General features: G+C 35.8%; 1 protein-coding gene across 1 annotated transcript in view; it reads right to left on the bottom strand.

Annotated features, from left to right (window-relative positions):
* PRKG1 (protein kinase cGMP-dependent 1) overlaps nucleotides 1-19,740 on the bottom strand; it is a 1,628,352-nt gene that overhangs the window by 1,066,916 nt on the left and 541,696 nt on the right. The window contains exon 3 of the mRNA XM_007944042.1: nucleotides 16,745-16,858. Coding sequence (XP_007942233.1) covers nucleotides 16,745-16,858 — 114 coding nt within the window. The remainder of the gene's footprint in view (nucleotides 1-16,744; nucleotides 16,859-19,740) is intronic.

A 19,740-nucleotide genomic window follows, 5' to 3' on the forward strand; every position in this document is an offset into this window, starting at 1 on the left:
ACTGGTTGATTTCCAGAAATAGATGATCAGGCCTTTCTTTCTTTCAGTCTGGAAGCTTCTTTGAAACCTTTTCAGCATCATAAAAATGCCTAAGTTTCTATTGCTCATGATGCCCACTAGCCAGAATAAAACTGGGGCTCCAACATGGGAGATGACATGTCTACACTGAGTTACCTCTGTGCCTCTCGATAGACTGTAGGTGCTCAATCAATTCTCTTTTAAAACAGGAAATACCAAAAAAAACAAACCCACTAACTTCAAGTTGATTCTGACTCATAGTGACCCCCACTGGGTTTCTAAGGTGGTAAATCTTTATGGAAGTAGATTGCTCAGTCTTGCTTCTGCAGAGTGGCTGGTGGGTTTGAACTAACAACTTTCTGGTTAGTAGTCCGATGCTGTAAGCACTGTGCTACCAGAGCTCCTAAAAACAGAGTATACATTTAAAAAAAATCATAATTTAAAGGAACTATTTTAAAGAAATATGTTCTTTCTGAGAGGCCAGGGGAAAGTGTAGATGGCTGAAATTCAATAAAGACCCTGATAACTTTAGTATGTAGACACAGCAAATAAGGCTGTGGTAAAGGAGCACAGGCTGGGCAATTTCCTACTCCCTATAAAAGAACACTCAAAGGCAAATACATGTTTAAACAATATCACTGAATTCTGTTCCATGGTGTGACCTACATCACAGAGAAGTTCTATATCGTTAGCAAGTTTGGTCAGCTCATTCATCAGGACTACTCTGACCTTATCATTTCAAGCATCAGCGATATTTCCAGAGTCATGCATAGAATAAGATAAAAACAAAGGTTGGAATGCAATTATTTTATAGCTGCTCCTCCTCCATTTTCATGGGTCAAAAATAATGTCTTGTCATATGAATTTGCTTGGATTATCAATTTTCAAAATTACCTAAACATCAAGATGAGAAAAAGTACAGAAAAGAGTTAACATAGCAGGCCAAAGGCTGTTCTTCTTAGAATGTCCTATTTCCAAGGTTGGTGCATGGCTGGCATCTGGGAACTTGGATTTCAGAAGAGCTCACAGCATTCTCTGAATGAAGAGGGGCTCACTCTTGAACTGAGGTAGCTTCTTAGCCATGTTTTAGATGGTAAGTTGCCATTTCTTTTTCTTTTTATTTACTTGGTCGACCACAGCCCCAAGGGTAAAGATCTGAAATGGGAATCTGGTTATTTGAAAGAAACCACTGGAATTCTTCACAGAACTAACCATCATCAAGGTTTTACATAAGGATTTTCTTGTTTTGAATAACAATGTTTTCCCCTATAAAATGTTTAAACAGAACTCATTTGCAGTGATCACAGTGGTCTAAACTCCTTGTACAAACAATTTAATTTATGCTAAACAACAACTGCTCTGCTTCTGGGAGTCTGGAATTTTGCTACATGTCAGGGAGAAGTGACCTGTGGGACCTGTTGTTGTTGTTATGTGCTGTCGAGTCGGACCTGACTCATAGCGACCCCTCATTGTAAAAACCCTCAACCACTGAATCGCCAGAGTTTCCTGTTTGGCAATATTTCACATCTATTATTACACCTTGCTCCAAGAGAAACTAACTGCATCCTGAGTGACTGTTAGGCTTAAAATGAGCCTTCCTAAAGGTGGAAAGGGGGATCTCATACCATCAAAAGAGAGGTGCCCAGAATGGTTCATGTCCTTTGGACCCATGATCCCCGCGCTGAACATTCTTGACTCTGGAGACAGAGAGAGCTGAAAACCTTTGCTGAGACAGCAGGCAGCAGAAGCATCAGTGAAACCAAAACTGTGGCAGCAGATCCCAGCAACGGAGCGACCCCAGCACAAGAGAGAGCTGTGGGATTCCCAGCCCACAGATTGAGAAAGCTGAGTACCTTCAGGTGGAAGGCTTGCTGAGGAGTGGGTGCCTCTCTGGCTACTTACTGGCAGAGCTGAAAGAACTTTTCAGCACTTCTCTGAACAGAGCAGAGGCAAATGGGCCACAGGCCTGAGAGGCTAAGGCCAGGGAGAAGTGTGCCTGGGGCATGGCTGAGAAAAGAGTGTTCTGATCAAAGAACTGTATCCTGAGTTTCTGATCCTGAATTGTAATCTGTTACTTCCTAATAAACCTGATAATCCTGAGTATTGTCAGTGATTTTTGTGTGGGATTGCAACCAATCGAACCCAGCAGGACAGAGAGAGCCGTGGGAAGAATGGCTGGTGTCAATATTGTCAAGAATGTTGGAAGGTGGTGGCATGTCATACCTTCCCTTCATAGGAATCAGCCTTAGGCTGTTGACTTTTATCCACCTTCCTCTTATGAAGTTAGAGGATGTCAGACGTGGGGCCATGTACTTTTTACAGCTTCCAAATAGCATCGGACCAACAGTAACATTCACAGCTGCTTTTTCATGACCAACTCCAAAGCCTCTTAGCCACTGGCCTTCTGATCAAACTTTGCATCATTTTTCTTTTTTAGGATACAAGGGAAGTGCTCTTAGTTATAATATCGTAATTCTCCTTCAGAAGATGATGCTTAAAGGACTCTGAAAGGACATGGAGATTATACTCAGAGAGAATTTTAAATTATAAACCCAGATTGTAATCTGGTAAGCAAGAATAAAGTTATACTAATGAAGAGTCTAAATGAATGAGCATGACTTACCAATCAAAGGTGTAGGGATACTCTTAATGGTAATGGAACAACTTACTTAATAAGACTGAACACTCTTTGAAAATAAATATTGTATATAGAAGCAGCTTGTTTGTGTTTATAAAGTTTATCTTAAATTGGCAAATTTTCCTGGGTAGTTTACCACATATACTAACTAACACATTTCCTTAAGCGTTAATGACAACAGAGAACCATTTTCCACAAGCTGAGCAACTTTGCTCACCCAAGTGCCATGAATTAATATACCTTAAGAACTCCACTGAAAGAGAAATCTAGTGCCTATTTAACAATTCTTTCAAACATTAATGATATGGTTGTCAATAAATCAAGCTTGCCAAGACTTAATTTGATTTAAATGGTCCTGAGCAATTAAAATTAATCAGCATAATTATTCTATAAATTTTAACATATCCGTTACTCACTAAGTCCTAAAACAGAATGCCAGAATGGCATTGCAAAAAACTGGGGAATAAAAACTGAAATTCAAATGCTCTGAGCTGTGCCAACTGAACTACTAGCTAAGCATTGTTGTTGAACATATCTTTACAGAGGCATCAATTCTCTCCACACTACTTGCTACTCCAATTTAATCATCCCTGTTAACAAAGGGCATGCATAACAGCTTCCAATTCAAAAGATTCATGAAACATGAATGCAAAGTATTAATATTCTAATTCAAGTTATCAAGTTGCATGGACCAAGGAAAATATGCATATCAAGAGCAAAAAGAAACAATTTTTTAACAGCAAAAAATGACCACACATGTCATAAAGGGAAGGCAGACATGGAAGAAAAGTCTTGCTAATTTTATCACAGAAGTGAAAAGTTGAAAAAAAAGAAAACAAAATTCAGCTACTTTGACCCAAAACAAACCCTCAAGGACATAGGAGCACTATAAACAAATGATTAATTTTTGGAATTAAGCATGTACATTAAAAAGCACATCAGTACAATCTCAACTAGCCAGAAAGTTCAGGATCAGAAGTGTGAAGTGCAAAATGTAAAAGCAGTTCTTTCTGAGTAGCAGGGTTATAAATAAAATATTAATCATTTTAGCAAAATGATTAAGCTCTCAGATGTTAACCTAAAGGCTGATAGTTAGAACCAACCCAGCTGCCCCATGGAAGAAAGACCTGGAGAACTGCTCCTATAAAGATTCCAGCCTAGAAAACCCTACGGGGCAGTTCTACTCTGTCATATAGCATCACTATCAACAGAAGAATTGACTCAATGGCACATAACCACCCCACAACCATTACAGCAGGGTTGTGAATAGTTTTTTAACCATTCTTTTACATGTATATATTTCCTGGATGTATTACATTTATGATCAGAAAGATTGAAGTGTTTTTAAAAGGCATGTTGAATTAATTCAAGTAAGGATTAAGGGGAAATAATAATGAAAACTCTACACAGAAAAATGTTCTTGCTGCTTTTATAATTGTTTACTGTCATCCAAGGCCTGAACCATTCTGATAGAAAATAACAGAGTATCAACTGGAGATTCTAGAGAGTGAGTAAACAAGAGATTATATCTTTTATTTAGTATTCTCTGTCTCAGTCTCTTTTAAAACCAAGGACTCTGGAAGAATCTTGGTCTCTTTTAAAAAGTACCCAAACATCTAGAGCTCATTCCATTTCTACTTATCTACCTGATTACAAAGGGAGTTAATTCCTGATGTCTTGGGTCTCTAAAATTTGAGTTTCAAAAGATGCTTAGCATTTCAAAAATGTTGCTTTTAATATCTTAATAGTAGTAAAATCTCAAGTGCTATATTTTTGGTTGCACAAAGATTAGACCATTCCACACTGATGAGAGTTCCAGTTCCTAATTTTTCAGTAGCTCATTCAGTTACGTGTTATGCTTAAGCAGATACTAATAACTATTATCTGCTGTATGTCAGTGCCAAATTCCACTTGAATTGCTGTATTTCTGCCTCAGAGTATTAAGTGACAATGAAAGGCAATGAATAGCAACAATTTTCAGAATTCATGGAAATGTATTTTTAAGGAAACCAGGAATTACTATACTCAGATTGTAGGTGAAAAATGGAGAGTTTGGTCAGAGAATAAGGAGCTTTTGTTCTTTTGTGGGCCAGCTTTTCTGAGAATTATGGCCATCATCAGCATCTTTCTCCAGAAAGAACATGGTAGATAAGGAAGAGGGAAAGCGTCTTTCTTCAGGCAATCAAAGAAGACAAACAAATTAGACATTAGAAGCCCTGGAATTTCCAGGCTGCACCTTAAGGTAAAATCTACAGGTATCATTTGTCTAAAATAGTTCTTTCCTAAAAAATTGACAATGTAAAGGCACACCCAATAGCCATCTATTCTTTATTTGTCTACCTTGATGAACTTGGCATCATCTTCAAACACATACAAACATTTCTTATGAAAGCTCTGACAACCTTTCCAGGAGGGAAGTAATGACAAGACTCTCTGACAATACAGATAGATGCCGTTTTACAATCTAAAGTTAAAAGGTGTGCCTCCATGCAGACGTATTGCATTTGAATGCCCAGGTTGTCATATCTAATCTCTGCCTCCTACACCCTTATCCGTAGACTGATTTTCATGTTAGTGTTTCTTGTACCAGTTCTTCCACAGTATGCATCTGAACCAACTTTACAGCGTATTAGCTGTCATAAAAGGAAAGGCACACAATTGAGGATCTGGCCCTTTCTTACACTGCTCTACCTTTGGTTTTCAAACTGGGTTGTGCTTTCTTGAACAGTACTTCACAGGTTGCACAAATAATGATGATTTCAACTTCCTGTTGAATTGTATCATGCTTTTAGAACAGCAGTTGTGATGATAACCACAACTAAGCAAAACGGTAAGTGATTGCTGTGTGTTCTGTGTCTGTAGTCTCTGCACTAAGCCCTTCACAGGCATTCCCATAGTTAATCTCTGCCATAGTCCCTCACCATTTTATGGGTAAGAGAACTGAGGGCCAGAAATATTAAATTATTTGTCCAAACATTCACAGCAGATAAATTTCAGGAGATCTGAACCCTGCAATATACCCTACATTCGTGCCCTGAATTACTCTACCCTTAAATTTTGCCATAGATCAATTTTTATAACCTTCACAAAGCCTGTCCATATCAGTCCAGAGTGATTTCTATCTCCCCTCAAAAATCTTCTCAGTCTCATTTGCCAAGAATTCTGTAGACTCTATCTGTATCCTGTCTTTCCAACCAGATTATAAATACCTTAAGTGTGGGATTGATATTGTCTCCTGGTGTTGCTCTGCAGGATGTGTAGAAGTGGTTCAAAGAATTTAGTATGAATCTAAGAAATTCTTCGTGAATCACAGTACAGATTGGAAATTGGATATTCACCTATCAACTACCAAAAATAACATTTGCAATAATGTAGTTGAATGTTTTCCTGAAAACCATAGATGACAAAGTTTGCACACCTTAAGGAAGTTACTTAAGAGACATATCTCAAGCTCAGTTACATTATTGATCTCTAAGGTACAGGACCAACCCAAGCCTGGCAGTGCAGTGGTTAAAGACAATGGTTGCTAACAGAAAGTGTGGCATTTGAACCCATCAGCTGCTCCATGGAAGAAAAATGTGGCAGTCTGTTTTGGTAAAGGTTACAGTCTTAGAAATGCTCTGGGGCAGTTCTACTCTGTCCTATTGGGTTGCTATGAGTTGGAATTGACTTTATGGAAGTGGATTTGGATTTTTTTTTTTTTTTAAAGTAAAGATCAGAGATACTATACATAGTCAAGTGACCAACGCAGAGCAGATAGCAAAAAAATTACTATTATTTAGATACTCAAAATACTGTTGGATTCAGCTACAACAATAGTGTTTAAATGTGTTAACTGACCTGTACCATATTATACCAGAGAAGTACCCAAATCAGTACCTGTAACCAGAAAAGCCTGCTTTTACATGCTTCATACATTGGCATACTCCATGAAATGTTGCTTTGGAAAATAAAATAAAGATTCAATTAGGAAAATAAAGAATTGAACAATACTGTTTGATCCTACTCAGAAAGCAACAATGTGTTACAGTCAATGAAAAATTGCTCTACTACATGTAGGAGGAACTAAGAAGGTAAAAAGTGTCCATTATCAGGGCAGCAGGCTACTATTCTGCCACAGAAAACAAATAGTAAAAACAACTTAGCTTTAGTGGGCTCTGTTCATCTACTTCACAGCTGCAGGGCTGCTGTGAGTCAGAATCAACTTGATATTGTTTTGTTTTTGGTATTCAATTACCTGAGCCTAGACCATTTCTTGATCTGTCTTTCCTCCCTGGCTTTCTGAAAATCATATTCACTTTTTAGGATTATCCTATAACATCCCTAGTGAAAACTGAATTCCCTGGCACCCTTTCAGTAATTAGCTGTCTCACTTCCTTTCCTATATCCCTCATCACTCCAGGCCTCAGGTTTCTATTCTGACTCAATTCCATTTATTTCTCAATGACCGTGAAGCATGGATGTCTTTTCAGCTTCTGCTTATCAGAAGCCAAGAGATATATAATCCCTCTAGGAAGGCTGGACCCTCATCAGAAATTCAATTCATACCCTCCTAGGGAGACTATGAAGGAACTTTCCTGCTTTTGATCCAATGGGTTGGATTGAGTGAATCAATGAGAAATAGTCCACACTGAGTCACTACCAACTTAACCAGTGTCTTAAATTTCCCATCCACAATTGTCCTCACCAAATTCAAACTATACTCATGATCATGAAAAAGAAAAAAAAGAAAAGTTCAAGTGATTTTTTTTTTCTTGTTATGTTTTTCTATCAACACTCTAGCCATCAAATTAAATAAATTTTAGAGTGATTCTTGGTAACAAGGTCCATGATTTTTTAATTTTTTCCTTCCCTCTCAATCTGTTTTTCTTTTAAGTTTACTCCTTAATATTCATCAAAAGAATATGTTAATACTTTGCACAGTGCTGTTACTCTTCTATCAATGCTGTGATTCACTCCTTTAAAAAAAAGCATCTTTCCTTAAATATCTCTGCTTAATAGTTAAAAAACAGTAACAAGAATAAAAACTCACAATGATGCCAAGAACAACAGTAACTACTTATAATAGTGTCTGTAATTTTCCTTTAACTAATATAGACCATTTGATGTGTGTGATTATGTGTGTATGTATGCATGTATGTATGTATCTATCTATCGATCTATCTATCTATCATCTATCTATAGTAGCTGTAGATGTAGATCAGTGTTCCTCAAACTTTAGGTGCAATAGAATCACCTGGAAGGCTTGTTATACACATATTGCTGGGCTCCACCCATAGTATTTCTGATTCAGTAGGTTGTAGGGTGGAGCCTAAAACTACAGTTTGATTAAGTCCCCAAATAACACTCACATGGCTGGTCCAAGTACCACACTTTGAGAAACAATGGAGTAAACATTCAAAGTTCCCTAACCAGTAGTCCACAGATCAGATGTGGATAGTGGGCATATTAAGAACCTTATTTAGGGTTCACTCTCCTGGAGGGAGAAACGGCAGGATGCTTAATGCAAGTGCTGAAAGTACTGCTGGGTAAATTTGTACTATTTGTTAATGAGCTAGCATTAACAGACTTTATGACCTAAGCCTCCATATTCTCTTTTGGAAAATCAGGGATAAACTCTCTAGCCTACTCTTCTGAGGTATTCTGAGAATTACACCAGATAATATATAGGATGACACTTGGTAAACACTGCCTAAGGCATTTGACTGCTAACCAGAAGGCTGGCGGATCAAACCTACCAGCCACTCCTCGGAAGGAAGACTGGACAATCTACCTCTACAGAGATACCACCTCGGAAACCCAAGGAGGGGTCGCTATGAGTCAGAACCAACTTGACAGCAATGAGTTTGGTTTTTTCTTCTTTCTTGATTACTTAGAAATTTATCCAGCCAACAACAAAGGATATCCCACAAGAAGAGGGGCTTTCCTAGCTTCATGGATGATGTGCTGAGTTCATGTTTTCTCGGCAAAAAGAGGATATTTAAGTAGGAAACAAAGGCAAGCATGTCTGTCATAACTCAACTTTTTCTTTTATTCTGATATACTTGCTTTATAACAAAAATAATTTCTTCCCTTAGTTTTCATTCAATGTTTCTTAATTTCTGCTTAAATATTCATAATTCCTATTTTAAAGGAATGCACTGATTAATAAATTGTATAAAAGAAATATATAATAACTTGGCAATCTGTCAGTTGTTGGACAATTAAACTTCATCTCAGTTGTCAGGAAGGATAATGTCTACAAATAGTTCAATGCATTGCAAAAACTAGATCCAGTTACTTTTGATTGTCATTATCTGAGCTTATAACCTTCTCATTATTATGTTATATGGTTCATTCTTTCATAATAGATATGTTAAATGTGAGTCCTTGTGTTAAAAATTAAAAGTAAAACATTGCCATGCACTACGTTACTTCTTTGTGAAAATGGAGTCTTTTGGAGAACAGAAGTAGTCAAATATATGCACTTGTTTTTAAAAGCAAAACAAACCACTACAGACAACATTTAAAAGCTTGTGACAGAGTAGCATAGTCAAGTAGTGTCAGCCTCTTTGCCCTACCTCTAACTAGATATATAACCTGAGGCAGTCATTTCACCACTCTAGGTCTCAGTTGCTTCTGCAATAAAATTGGAGTAACACCACCATCTATCCCAGAATGTTAAAGCCTAGTGCATCATATAGCCCTCAAATGTTACCTGTTCTTACTATTCATTGTTACTGCTGAAGCATTCACTAAGAATTAATTACAACCCGTGAACAAGAAACAAGTTTCCATTTTCTGAAATAATTGCAAAAGGTACATTATTGACCTAAGTTGCTATTTTGATTTTTCTTCTTTAAACTATCTACATGATAAATAAATACTAAAAACATCTCTTCACAAATTATTAAGTGAATGCATGAAGATTCACTATATCAAAAAGTGTCCCAAGCTTTACATATTAGGGGAGATTTTTATGATGCAGATCTTTGTAGGAAAACTGTTTCTTCAAAAGGATTCTTCCTTGCCCATTGCTTTATTATTAACCGCAAAAAATTCCAAACCAAATTCACTGCCATCAACTGAAGTCCGACTTACAGCAACTCCCATAGGGTTTCCCAGGTGGTAAATATTTATAGAAGCAGATTGCCTCATCTTCTTTCCTGAACTGCTCTTGGGTTTGAATCTCCAACCTGATGGTTAGCAGTGAAATGTCTTAGGCACCATGCCACCAGAGCTCCTAATTACTAACTATAAAACCAAAAGAAAAAAAAATAATCAAACTCATTGCCATGGAGTCCATTCTGGCTTATAGTAACGCCCTTTGGGCTTCCAAGGTGATAAATCTTTACTGAAGTAGATTGCCCAGTCTTGTTTCTGTGCAGTGGCTGGGAGGTTTGAACCCCCTGCCTTCTGGTTAGCAGTTAGCCTTAGGCACTATGCCACCAGCGCTCCTTATTATTAACTGTGTTGTCGTTGCTGTAGTTGTTATGTGCCATCAAGCCCCACCCGACTCATAGCGACCCCTCCTAGGGTTTCTGAGGGGGGGAATGCCTGGTGGGTTTGAACCACCAGCCTCCTGGTTAGCAGTCAAGTGCCTTAGGCACTACACTACCAGAGCTCCTATTATTAACTGTGGCTCTCAAAAATAAAATAAAATGATCCATCATTTAAAGCCTAACTATTCTCCAGATAAAGGGAACATTCAAGCATTCAAGGTTCTCAATGATTCACTAATTAAAGGTAGCAAGGAAAGACGGGAGGATGGCAGGAGGTAATTTATCTAACCCTAAGAAGAAAATGTAAGGTTGCCTTTCTTTGAGGTGCCCTGATCGAGCAGTGGTAAAAAGCGCTCAGCTGCAAACTGCATGTTGTTGGTTCTAATCACCATCTGGTCCATGGAAGAAAGATACAGCAGTCCACTTCCACGAAGATTACAACCCAGAAACCCGATGGGACAGTTCTACTCTGTCCTATAGGGTGCTATGAGTAAGAATCAGCTCTACCGAAAAAGGTTTTGGTTTGACCTTTCTCTGACTATGGGAGGCGATTTTCGCTTAAGCAGTCCTGCTGAGGTATGATTGGCTCGCAGGCTGAGCCAATATGCAAATTGACTCAAATCTTGTTTGGAAATAGATAAATATAAATAAGATAAAATCCTGATTTTAAAAGTTCCCACAAAGCCTAAGGGGGGAAGTAGCTAAATCTATGAAAGAAAAAAAATTATAGTTTAATAATCATTTTTCTCTCCTCTGAAATTCACTTTTAATCTACTTAAACAATAAAAGAATGATATTAAAGAATATCTGCTATACATGCATTTGTTCATATTAATCGGTTATGTGGCACTACTGGTACCTAGTGAATTGATTGCTTTATTAAAGGAATTTATTTCTCAGAGATTACATGAGATTTATGTCACTAATATCTCAGTATTCTTTAACAGACAAACATGAGACCATTTTACTGAGAAGACTATTGTCTAATTAACTCATTTAACAAGTGTAGCAACTTCCCCAACACACTGCCTGAAGATACCATATTTGCTTCCTTATTCTGCATGATGACAACTGGAGGGTCTCTAGACTACCTCTCGGTCACCAAAGTCATGTTTACAGTCATCCTCATCAGCCTAAATCCATGTCTTCTTCTTTCTTCTAGGATTTATGGTAAAAGAAAAAAAAAAGCATGCATTAGGCTGGGAGAAAGCAAAGTGTGCATCTTCTTAATATGCCTCTCGGAAAGCGGAAAGAGACCATCTCATTAGCAAAGTTATCTTGGCTCTTTGGCTGTGGCGCTGGGAGCATGACAGCACATGGCTGCTCAAGCTCATTAAAACCCCGGCTCAAAGCTGTTTATATGAGTAAATGTTTGTACCCGCAGAAAACATTGTTTCATTTTCACATGTGTAGGTAGTTTTCACAAATACGATGTTTTATATAACTTTATAATGATATGTCCTACAAAGTATCTGACTGCTTACTCCATGAGTTAGTCATCTTAAGAAATTTTCAAGACACACAGTCACTATACGAATACCTATGATTCCTTTTTACTAACAACAAAAATTGGCATTAGTTCCTTTTCCAATAAACAGCACTAAACATTGACCTTATAAATATTACATTTGTCACCTATAGAAATGCATGCTCAAAATTCTTCACTCAAATCTTTTATTTTTTTCTTGTTCACCTTTTTTTAGTTTTGGACAGTCAGCAGACTTTTCTGAGTCTAGTTGGATAATGTAATGTTTGAGACAGCTACAAGGGAATGTGCAAACATTTCACTGAATAGACAGACCCATGCTTATTTTCAACACAACAACAAATGAAAACCCTTTAACTTTGTTTTTAAAATGTCTATGATCCTTAGTAAAACATCTCAAATAGCCAACTCCCCCTTCAATAATATCCTAGGAAAGCTAACTATAAAAACTTGGAAGTATTCAAACTAAAGCAGAAAAATATTAACAAATATAATTAAACTCATTAATTTGTTAGATTTTTTTTATAAGTTGTTTAAATTATTTTGTGTTAGGATTGTAGTATTTTATACTGAGAACTTCAAAAATACATTCTGCAAATAATCTAAAGAGAAAGAATTATTCAGATATTTTGCCCAGTTAAATCTATAAAATAGCCTCCACACCCACCATAGACACTTTGCAGATGATTTTTTTATGATGGCCATCTTGACCTGATATCAAAACATTTTCCTACACAGAGAGAAAATTTTTATTCTTTTCTTTTCTTAAAAAAAATGTAGTGTATGTGTATGGAAATCTTATAAATAATACATTAGCAAAGCTCTGGAGGCATTGTGAACTGGAAATTGAAAGTAAGAAGAGTGGGGCTTCAATTTAGTATCTACAGGCAAAAATATCTACAGGCAAAATATAGTTGGCTATTTGAGATGTTTTGAGTTTATGTACAACTGAAGTGAAAGCAAAGAGCCATATGATGAAAAGATCATAAAAATCCCTGTGTAGTTGCATAAACTGTGAGAATTGACGGAGGGAAGTCCAGGTAAAACAAGACAATAACACAAATGTCCTTGCTAATTCCCACACAAAGAATGTGTCAATGAATCCCTTTCTTGTAAATTTAAATGTCTTTTCATTTCTATTTTTAGCTGTCTGGTAACTTCAGCTTTTCTGTATTTGTGATTTTTGAAGAACCCTGGGCTAAATACAAAGTAAGAAGCCGAGGGTAAGTGCAAATTGATACTGTTTTAGCTGTGAAGGTAGTGAAAGTGAAATCACAACAGGAGTAACACTTTAGGAAAACATGATGGCTTCCTTCCAGGTGTGCAAACTGAGGAAGCAAGGGGTATTGAATGGCCATGTCTAAAATTCCTGTTACTTGTGGGATTTGACAATGGTTATCTAAATTATCTGCTCTATATTCAATGCTTCAGGCATCTGACTGCTAATGAGAAGGTTGGCGGTTCAAATCCACCAGCCACTCCTCGAAAAGAAGTTTGGGCGATCTACTTTCATAGTGATATCACCTCAGAAACCCAAGGAGGGGTAGCTATGAGTCGGATCCAACTCAACAGCAGTGAGGTTTTTTTTTTTGTTAAATACGCAATGCCAAAATATTTAGACAAAATTTGAAAAATTCGTAAAACATTAATTTGGAGACATTGTCTGATTCTGTAGAAACCACAGATACCAAATGAATCTTTTTTCTTTCTCATGGCATTCAGAGTGTTTGGGACTAGGTAAATACAACCAAATGGCCATTTTCATATCAAAATAAATAAAAATAATTGGAGAACATTACATATCCTTAGGACAGTGGTTAGGTTTTTGTTCCCAATCTAACAATTTCAATTTTTTTGTTAAATTATTTTCATAATGATAAATTATTTCTATTTTTATGTTTATGCCCTCATTCCTTGGGAAGAATCAATGGTGTTAATTTGTAAGATAGAATAGACTATGAATACAGATCTTCTGTGTATCATACCATATTTTCTTTCTCTGTCATTATGATTTTGACTTTTAAAAAATCATTTTTCCTAGTGCTACCAAAAATCACAAATGCTAAACATTTATTAACTTTCAGGAGAATGCCAATTGATTTTTCCCAGATGAAAAGGAAAGTTTCCTTCAAACTACCACGGTGCTTCTTTCAATTTGACTGTGAACAACTTATAATCATATTTTGTAGCATATGTTAATCTATAGCTTTAACAAAAGTCATAAAAATGAAAAGTACTATTTTTTGATCATCTAAATTTAAAAGATAAAAAACTGATGTTAGAATACATTTTTAGAGGAAATTATTAAATTTATTGAGCATAGTATCATCTATTTGACATGATACAAGTTTACAAAGGTGCTGTCTTGAATGAGGAACAACTCATGTACACAGGACAGTATGTGAATGCCACCTAGTATTTAGTTACTACTGTGAGATTAAAATGGTAGAGTTTTCAGGCTCATATAAAGAGAAAGAAGGGAGAAAGAGGATCATCAACTGCATTTCAATCCTAAAAAGAAAGTGGGTGATGCTGGGGAGAAAAGGAGTAAAAAGTCCAGGTATGAAAGAACAAGCATGAATAGATAACTTATTGTATAGCAAAGAGATTCTCCTTAGACTTAGGGGATTACAACCAAGTGGATAGTCCAGTTGGAAAGATATTGTGCATAGGCATCACTGGCAAGATAAGCATTAAGAGGAAGGGGACAGAGTCAATGAAGCACTGACTCCTGACAAACAATTGGATCAACAGTCAAACAAGCTTGAGGACATTTTTAAGTATCACATATAAAGAGTAAAATAGTATTTGGGGTTATGTGATATAGTCATTCAGAAAAAGTAGCATCCATGTTGGTATAGAATCAGAATTCTAAAATGACCAAGCTTAGAGTACAATCTAAACATACAGAAAAAAATGCTACTTAAGTACCACAGTGATAAGTATACTCTCACTGAACAGCTGGGAAGACAAGACAACAAAATCCTGAACAACAAATAATCATCATTCGCACTTTAGGGTTCCTACACAGCATTCAAAAGAAAAAGTTATTAATAGGTGTTATTCTTTATTCTTCACCCAATAAACAAGGAGGTTATTTGTACACCACCAACCCTAGCCTTCACTCAATACAATCTCTATGTCCTAACTAGGCACTATGAAGGAAAAAAAACACAAACACACATGCAAAGGAGCTTTCTTGGACTCTGCATTCAAAGATAACATGCTGTATAACTCTTTTTTTTTATGATGGATGTTCTGTCCCTAAAATAATTAGGGTTATAATTTATACGCCAACACCTAATTCATTTTGTTGGATCAGATGTATAGTGACTACTTAAATTTACCAAATATGAGTGTAATAGAAACCTGCATAGATAAATACCAGTTTAGAGAGACTTAATAAAAAATTCATTTTTATAAAGCAAAACAATCATCTTACAAAAATATCTTGTTATAGCATTCATTTAAATAGATCTAAAATATTCCCTTAATAAAAGTTTAATATATCAAAAGATTAAGCACCATATTATTATCAACTATTGACCATCAAAAATTTTGTAGTTTCAACTAGAACTAAATAAATAGTATACAACATTCTCTCAGGCTGAAATATTTTCAAACTTTAAAGTGCTATATGCCATTGTGAGAAATCCTGTTTAGATCAAAAGTGCTATCTTGGCTGTTTTTTCTCCCCCCAAAAAGAGTATGTTTCTCATGGAAATGAAGCAGAAGAGTCAAATGTGTTTCATTTAAATAGAGTCATGACTGCCCCCTCCCCCAGTTAAGGTACTTTTTTAAGTGAGTTAAAGTTGTGGCAGCTCCTGTTATGGTTCACTGTGTTTCGTTATTCTTTGAGTAATTAAATGATCACTCTAAATAAAAACATGACAGTGTTCATCAATCAAAATAGTCTGCTTTCAGAGATCAAGAATCAAATGCCAAAAAGTAACCATCCTAGTAAGGTTCCAACTACAATTAATATGACACTGATTTCAATAAATGAAAAGTAAATTCACCAAGAAGACGTGTAGGACAATTTCTAGCTGACCATGCACTCCTGAGTTCTTCCCAATGCAAGTTTCAATGTCATGTTATTAGTATTATGACACACTTCTGAGATAAAAAGTCAACATATATTCAAAATAGTCAATGACATTGTTCCTATTGGCCAACATCAGTGATAAATAAGAGTAATTGATACAAACAATTTGTCAACTTGCTCATAGCATTTTTTAAACTATAAAATCTAATTAATGTGTGATTAAAATAATCTACAGAACAATGTATCAGAAGGACTTTTCAAACATGGTGTACACCCATGACTGACTAAAGAGAAGAAAGACTTGCCGTTGTTGACTTTCAGATTCAGCTCTGTTTGTTACATACTCATTGCACTCTGTGCTCAGGAAGAAGGAAAATTTTAAAATAAATAAATAAATTCTATCTTTTGCAGCTGCTTCTACTGAGCAACGAAAGTTGCTAGAGAAATCATATATACACATATATGTAAAATTAGGCAAACAAGCTTCTTTATTGCCCCAATTTAAAATAAGCTCAATCAGTAGAAAAGAAAAATGCTATAATATACAGCTTGATGAGCAGCTGAAGACAAAAATACACTCATATGCAGTTTTAGAATTCAAGATACATCTCACACAATGAGTTTTGAATCAGATAAAGGACTTTTCTCCTTACAATTTTTCTAAACCACTGAATGAACAAGTAGGATTAATGTGGGGAATGTAACCCAAAATAGAAAAAATTATAAGATCTTATTCTTAAATATGATCCTGAGGCTTTAAAGGCAGAAAAAAGAAAAGCCTTCCTCCTGTTTAACTTTATTTTATAAAATTATATCATTCTGTAAATTCTAATATATGATTAAAAGAATAATCTCCATAATAGTCAATAATAAAATTTAAGTTACAAAGAATTGATTGTTAACAATTTTACTTTAGTAGGAAAATGCATCCATCAACTGTATTACAAGGCAAAAATTAAAATGTAGTTTAGTAAAATTGCAAGGACAAAAGCAAGCTTCATGGGTGAGTTAATTAAAGTTTCACAGGTCTAGGGAATAAAGAACATTGAAAGTAATTAAATATATAAAAGTCTTACTCTTGACGGTCGCTGTTCGGGTACAGTTATAAAGAATAGCCAACTCCCCAAACACTTTTCCTGGACCCATAGTGCACAGCTTCACACCTTCTTTTGTAACTTCAACCTTCCCATCTAAAATAAGAGAGGAAAACACAATATTTTAATTCTGTCACCTGTTCCATTATATTTGCTTCATTTTCAATGTGAGATAAGGGAGGTTGGGATCATTTATAAAACATGTAGATCAGTTATCAATTTAAACAAAGTTCTCACCAAGACTCATACAAGAAATGCTAGAAAATATATGGGAAAAAAAAAAAAAAAACAACCATTATCTCTTAATCACTGGTAACTTGTGAGATTCTCAAGTAAAAGGAAGCACCAGGTAAAGATTAAGACAGAAATTATCCCAAGTGCAAAAGTAGAAGCCTGTGATAAAATGTCAATATATATGAAATTATACCTACTGCAGTAGTAGAAATATATGGTAATTCTAATTTTAAAATCATTTTATATCTGAAAGAAAAACTGAGTATATTTTCTCCAGCATATTTTATACACGGAAATTCTCATTTGAGTAAGGTATCTCTTATGAAAAGGGAATACTTGTCTAGTATTTAATTGAATATCATGGTAACTTTTCATTTTTAAACATCTTATCTGAATTGGAGAAGACCGTTTGTTTCCCAGCCCTGCAACACTAACTGTTAAAAATTTCAAAATACTAGTGCTGAGAGAAAAGAAAGAGGAACTAGGACAATTTATATTATACAAAGGTCATGAAAATAAAATGCTTAAGGAAGAAAAAGGAAAAGGAAACACTATACACCAGACACACATTGTTGCCTTCAAGTCAAGTATGGAAAAAGGTATTCCTGAGGGAAAAGAGAAAATTACATTTTTCATTAAAGTCATAGCTATGTAGATTAAAAATTCTGTCACCTAACACAATGAGGGTTGAGGATGGAATAAAGTGTCAACATAATCAATTCTCGACTTAATCCTCCTCTTGCATTATTCCTCCAAGTTACTTATCCACTCTCTGCAGAAGAAAATCTTACTGTTTGGCAAAAGAATGAGCTAGTGATTGAAGGGTGTTAATGCCAAACAAGTGGTTTCCAAACTTCAGGCCTCCATGCATTGACTTCACAACTCCTCCTTATTTGAGTAGTTTCTGTAATATTTAACATTTTAGAATTTTGACTTTAAATTCATTCCTTCTTTCTTTCTTAATCAACATGGTTTTATCCTAAACAATAACAATTGTAAAAAATCACAGGTCTGATGTACTACATATTTTTTTCAAACGCCTATTAAGATAAAATATTAATTTTTATAAAGTTTGATCTATTCCAGTTGTGCATGGTCCCCACACTTCAGAGGACACTGTCCTACCCTAAAAACCATTTCACCTAAATGGTGTCATTGGTGACAGAAGTCTGCAGTAATTAGGGTAAAAGTCCATACAAAATCTACTGACTACTCTTCAACTCCACTTATGTAACATGTATGAACTAATGCAACAATTCAGAAGATTTGGAACTATTTGCTTCTAAAGGTATGGTCAGTCAAATTTCTAGCTCTCTCCTGCCATTTTGTTATAAGCTCAGCCATTCTCCATGGCATTTCCCCTTTTCTTTCACTGGCAAGCATGTTACCCTGGACACTTCATCTGCCACTCAGGTATCATAGGTTCAGAATACAGCATGGTGGTTAAGAAGTTTATAAACTGTCTGAAGTCAGACTGGAAGTTAAATTCGGGTTCCGTTTCTCTTCCTCACTAATCTTGTGACCTTGGGCAAGTTGCTTAACTTCTCTATATCTTAGCTTCTTCAATAGTAAACTGAATACTTCATTGTTGTTGTTGTTGTTGTTGTTATGTGCCGTCGAGTCGGCCGCGACTCATAGCGACCCCTCCTTGGGTTTCCGAGGCAGTATCACTACGGAACTAGGATTGCCCATCCTTCCTTCCGAGGAGGAATATTTCATTGGTGACTGTTAAAATTAAATGAGATAAAAGACATATGGTGCTCGGCACAGTCCCTGTCACATAGTAAATGCTCAATAAATTCTAGCTCTTATTGATATTATTTTCATTGCATGCCCCTTTTTTATCATTTATACAGAGGTAGAATGTATTATATTTAAAGGAAGTACAATATTCGATTATCTACTACAGAAACCAACAATGTCCACAACAGATCATAGATTTATTTTTGAAAATAGAGAAAGAAGCAGCTTTAAGGTTTCATCTCTCTCTAAGTGTTTATGGAGAAAATTTTTAGACCAACTCAAAACCATAACCACAGAAGAAAACAGAATCTTAAGAAATCATATGTCTCTATCTAGCAGAATGCATTGTATCCATACTCTTTCCCACTTAGCTCCATCTGGCCAACACCTGATGGTTTTATTTCAGCTATAATAGTCTTTGACGGGGTTCCCAAGAATTATATAGCAACAAATTTCCAATGCTTTATATATGGGGTCACCATGAATCAGCATCAACCCAATGGTAATAGTTTTTTTTTTTTTTTTCCAGTTATATTAACAAAACTAAGAGTAAAATGAGAATGTCTAAAGAACTTCCCTATACAAGTGACTGTGTGTAAGTCAACTTCTCTGTCTCTGTTTCTTCCACAGTAGTTGCAAAATAGGGTCTTGGTGATAAAATCATGCTGGAGATCACATGATAGAATTAGTGTGTGAGGAGGAAACCCATGGGAGTAAGACAATTGCTAATAATCTTGCTGGAATCTTGGGGAGTGGTGCATTCTCAAACAATGGCCAGCCTAATTAAAACATAAGAAGGACAATCAGGACTCTTGCTTTAGCTAAAAAAAAAAAAAAAAATCAAACCCAGTGACCCACTGCTATTGAGTTGATTTTGACTCATAGCAACCCCCGTTGGGTTTCCAATGCAGTAAATCTTTAGGGAAATAGATTGCCCAGTCATCCTTCCAAGCAGTGGTTGGTAGGTTTGAATCACCAATCATCTGGTTGTTGTTGTTGTT

Source organism: Orycteropus afer, unplaced genomic scaffold, assembly GCF_000298275.1.
Source record: "Orycteropus afer afer isolate SDZICR_OR568_19922 unplaced genomic scaffold, OryAfe1.0 scaffold00118, whole genome shotgun sequence".
NCBI classification, from domain to species: Eukaryota; Metazoa; Chordata; class Mammalia; order Tubulidentata; family Orycteropodidae; genus Orycteropus; species Orycteropus afer.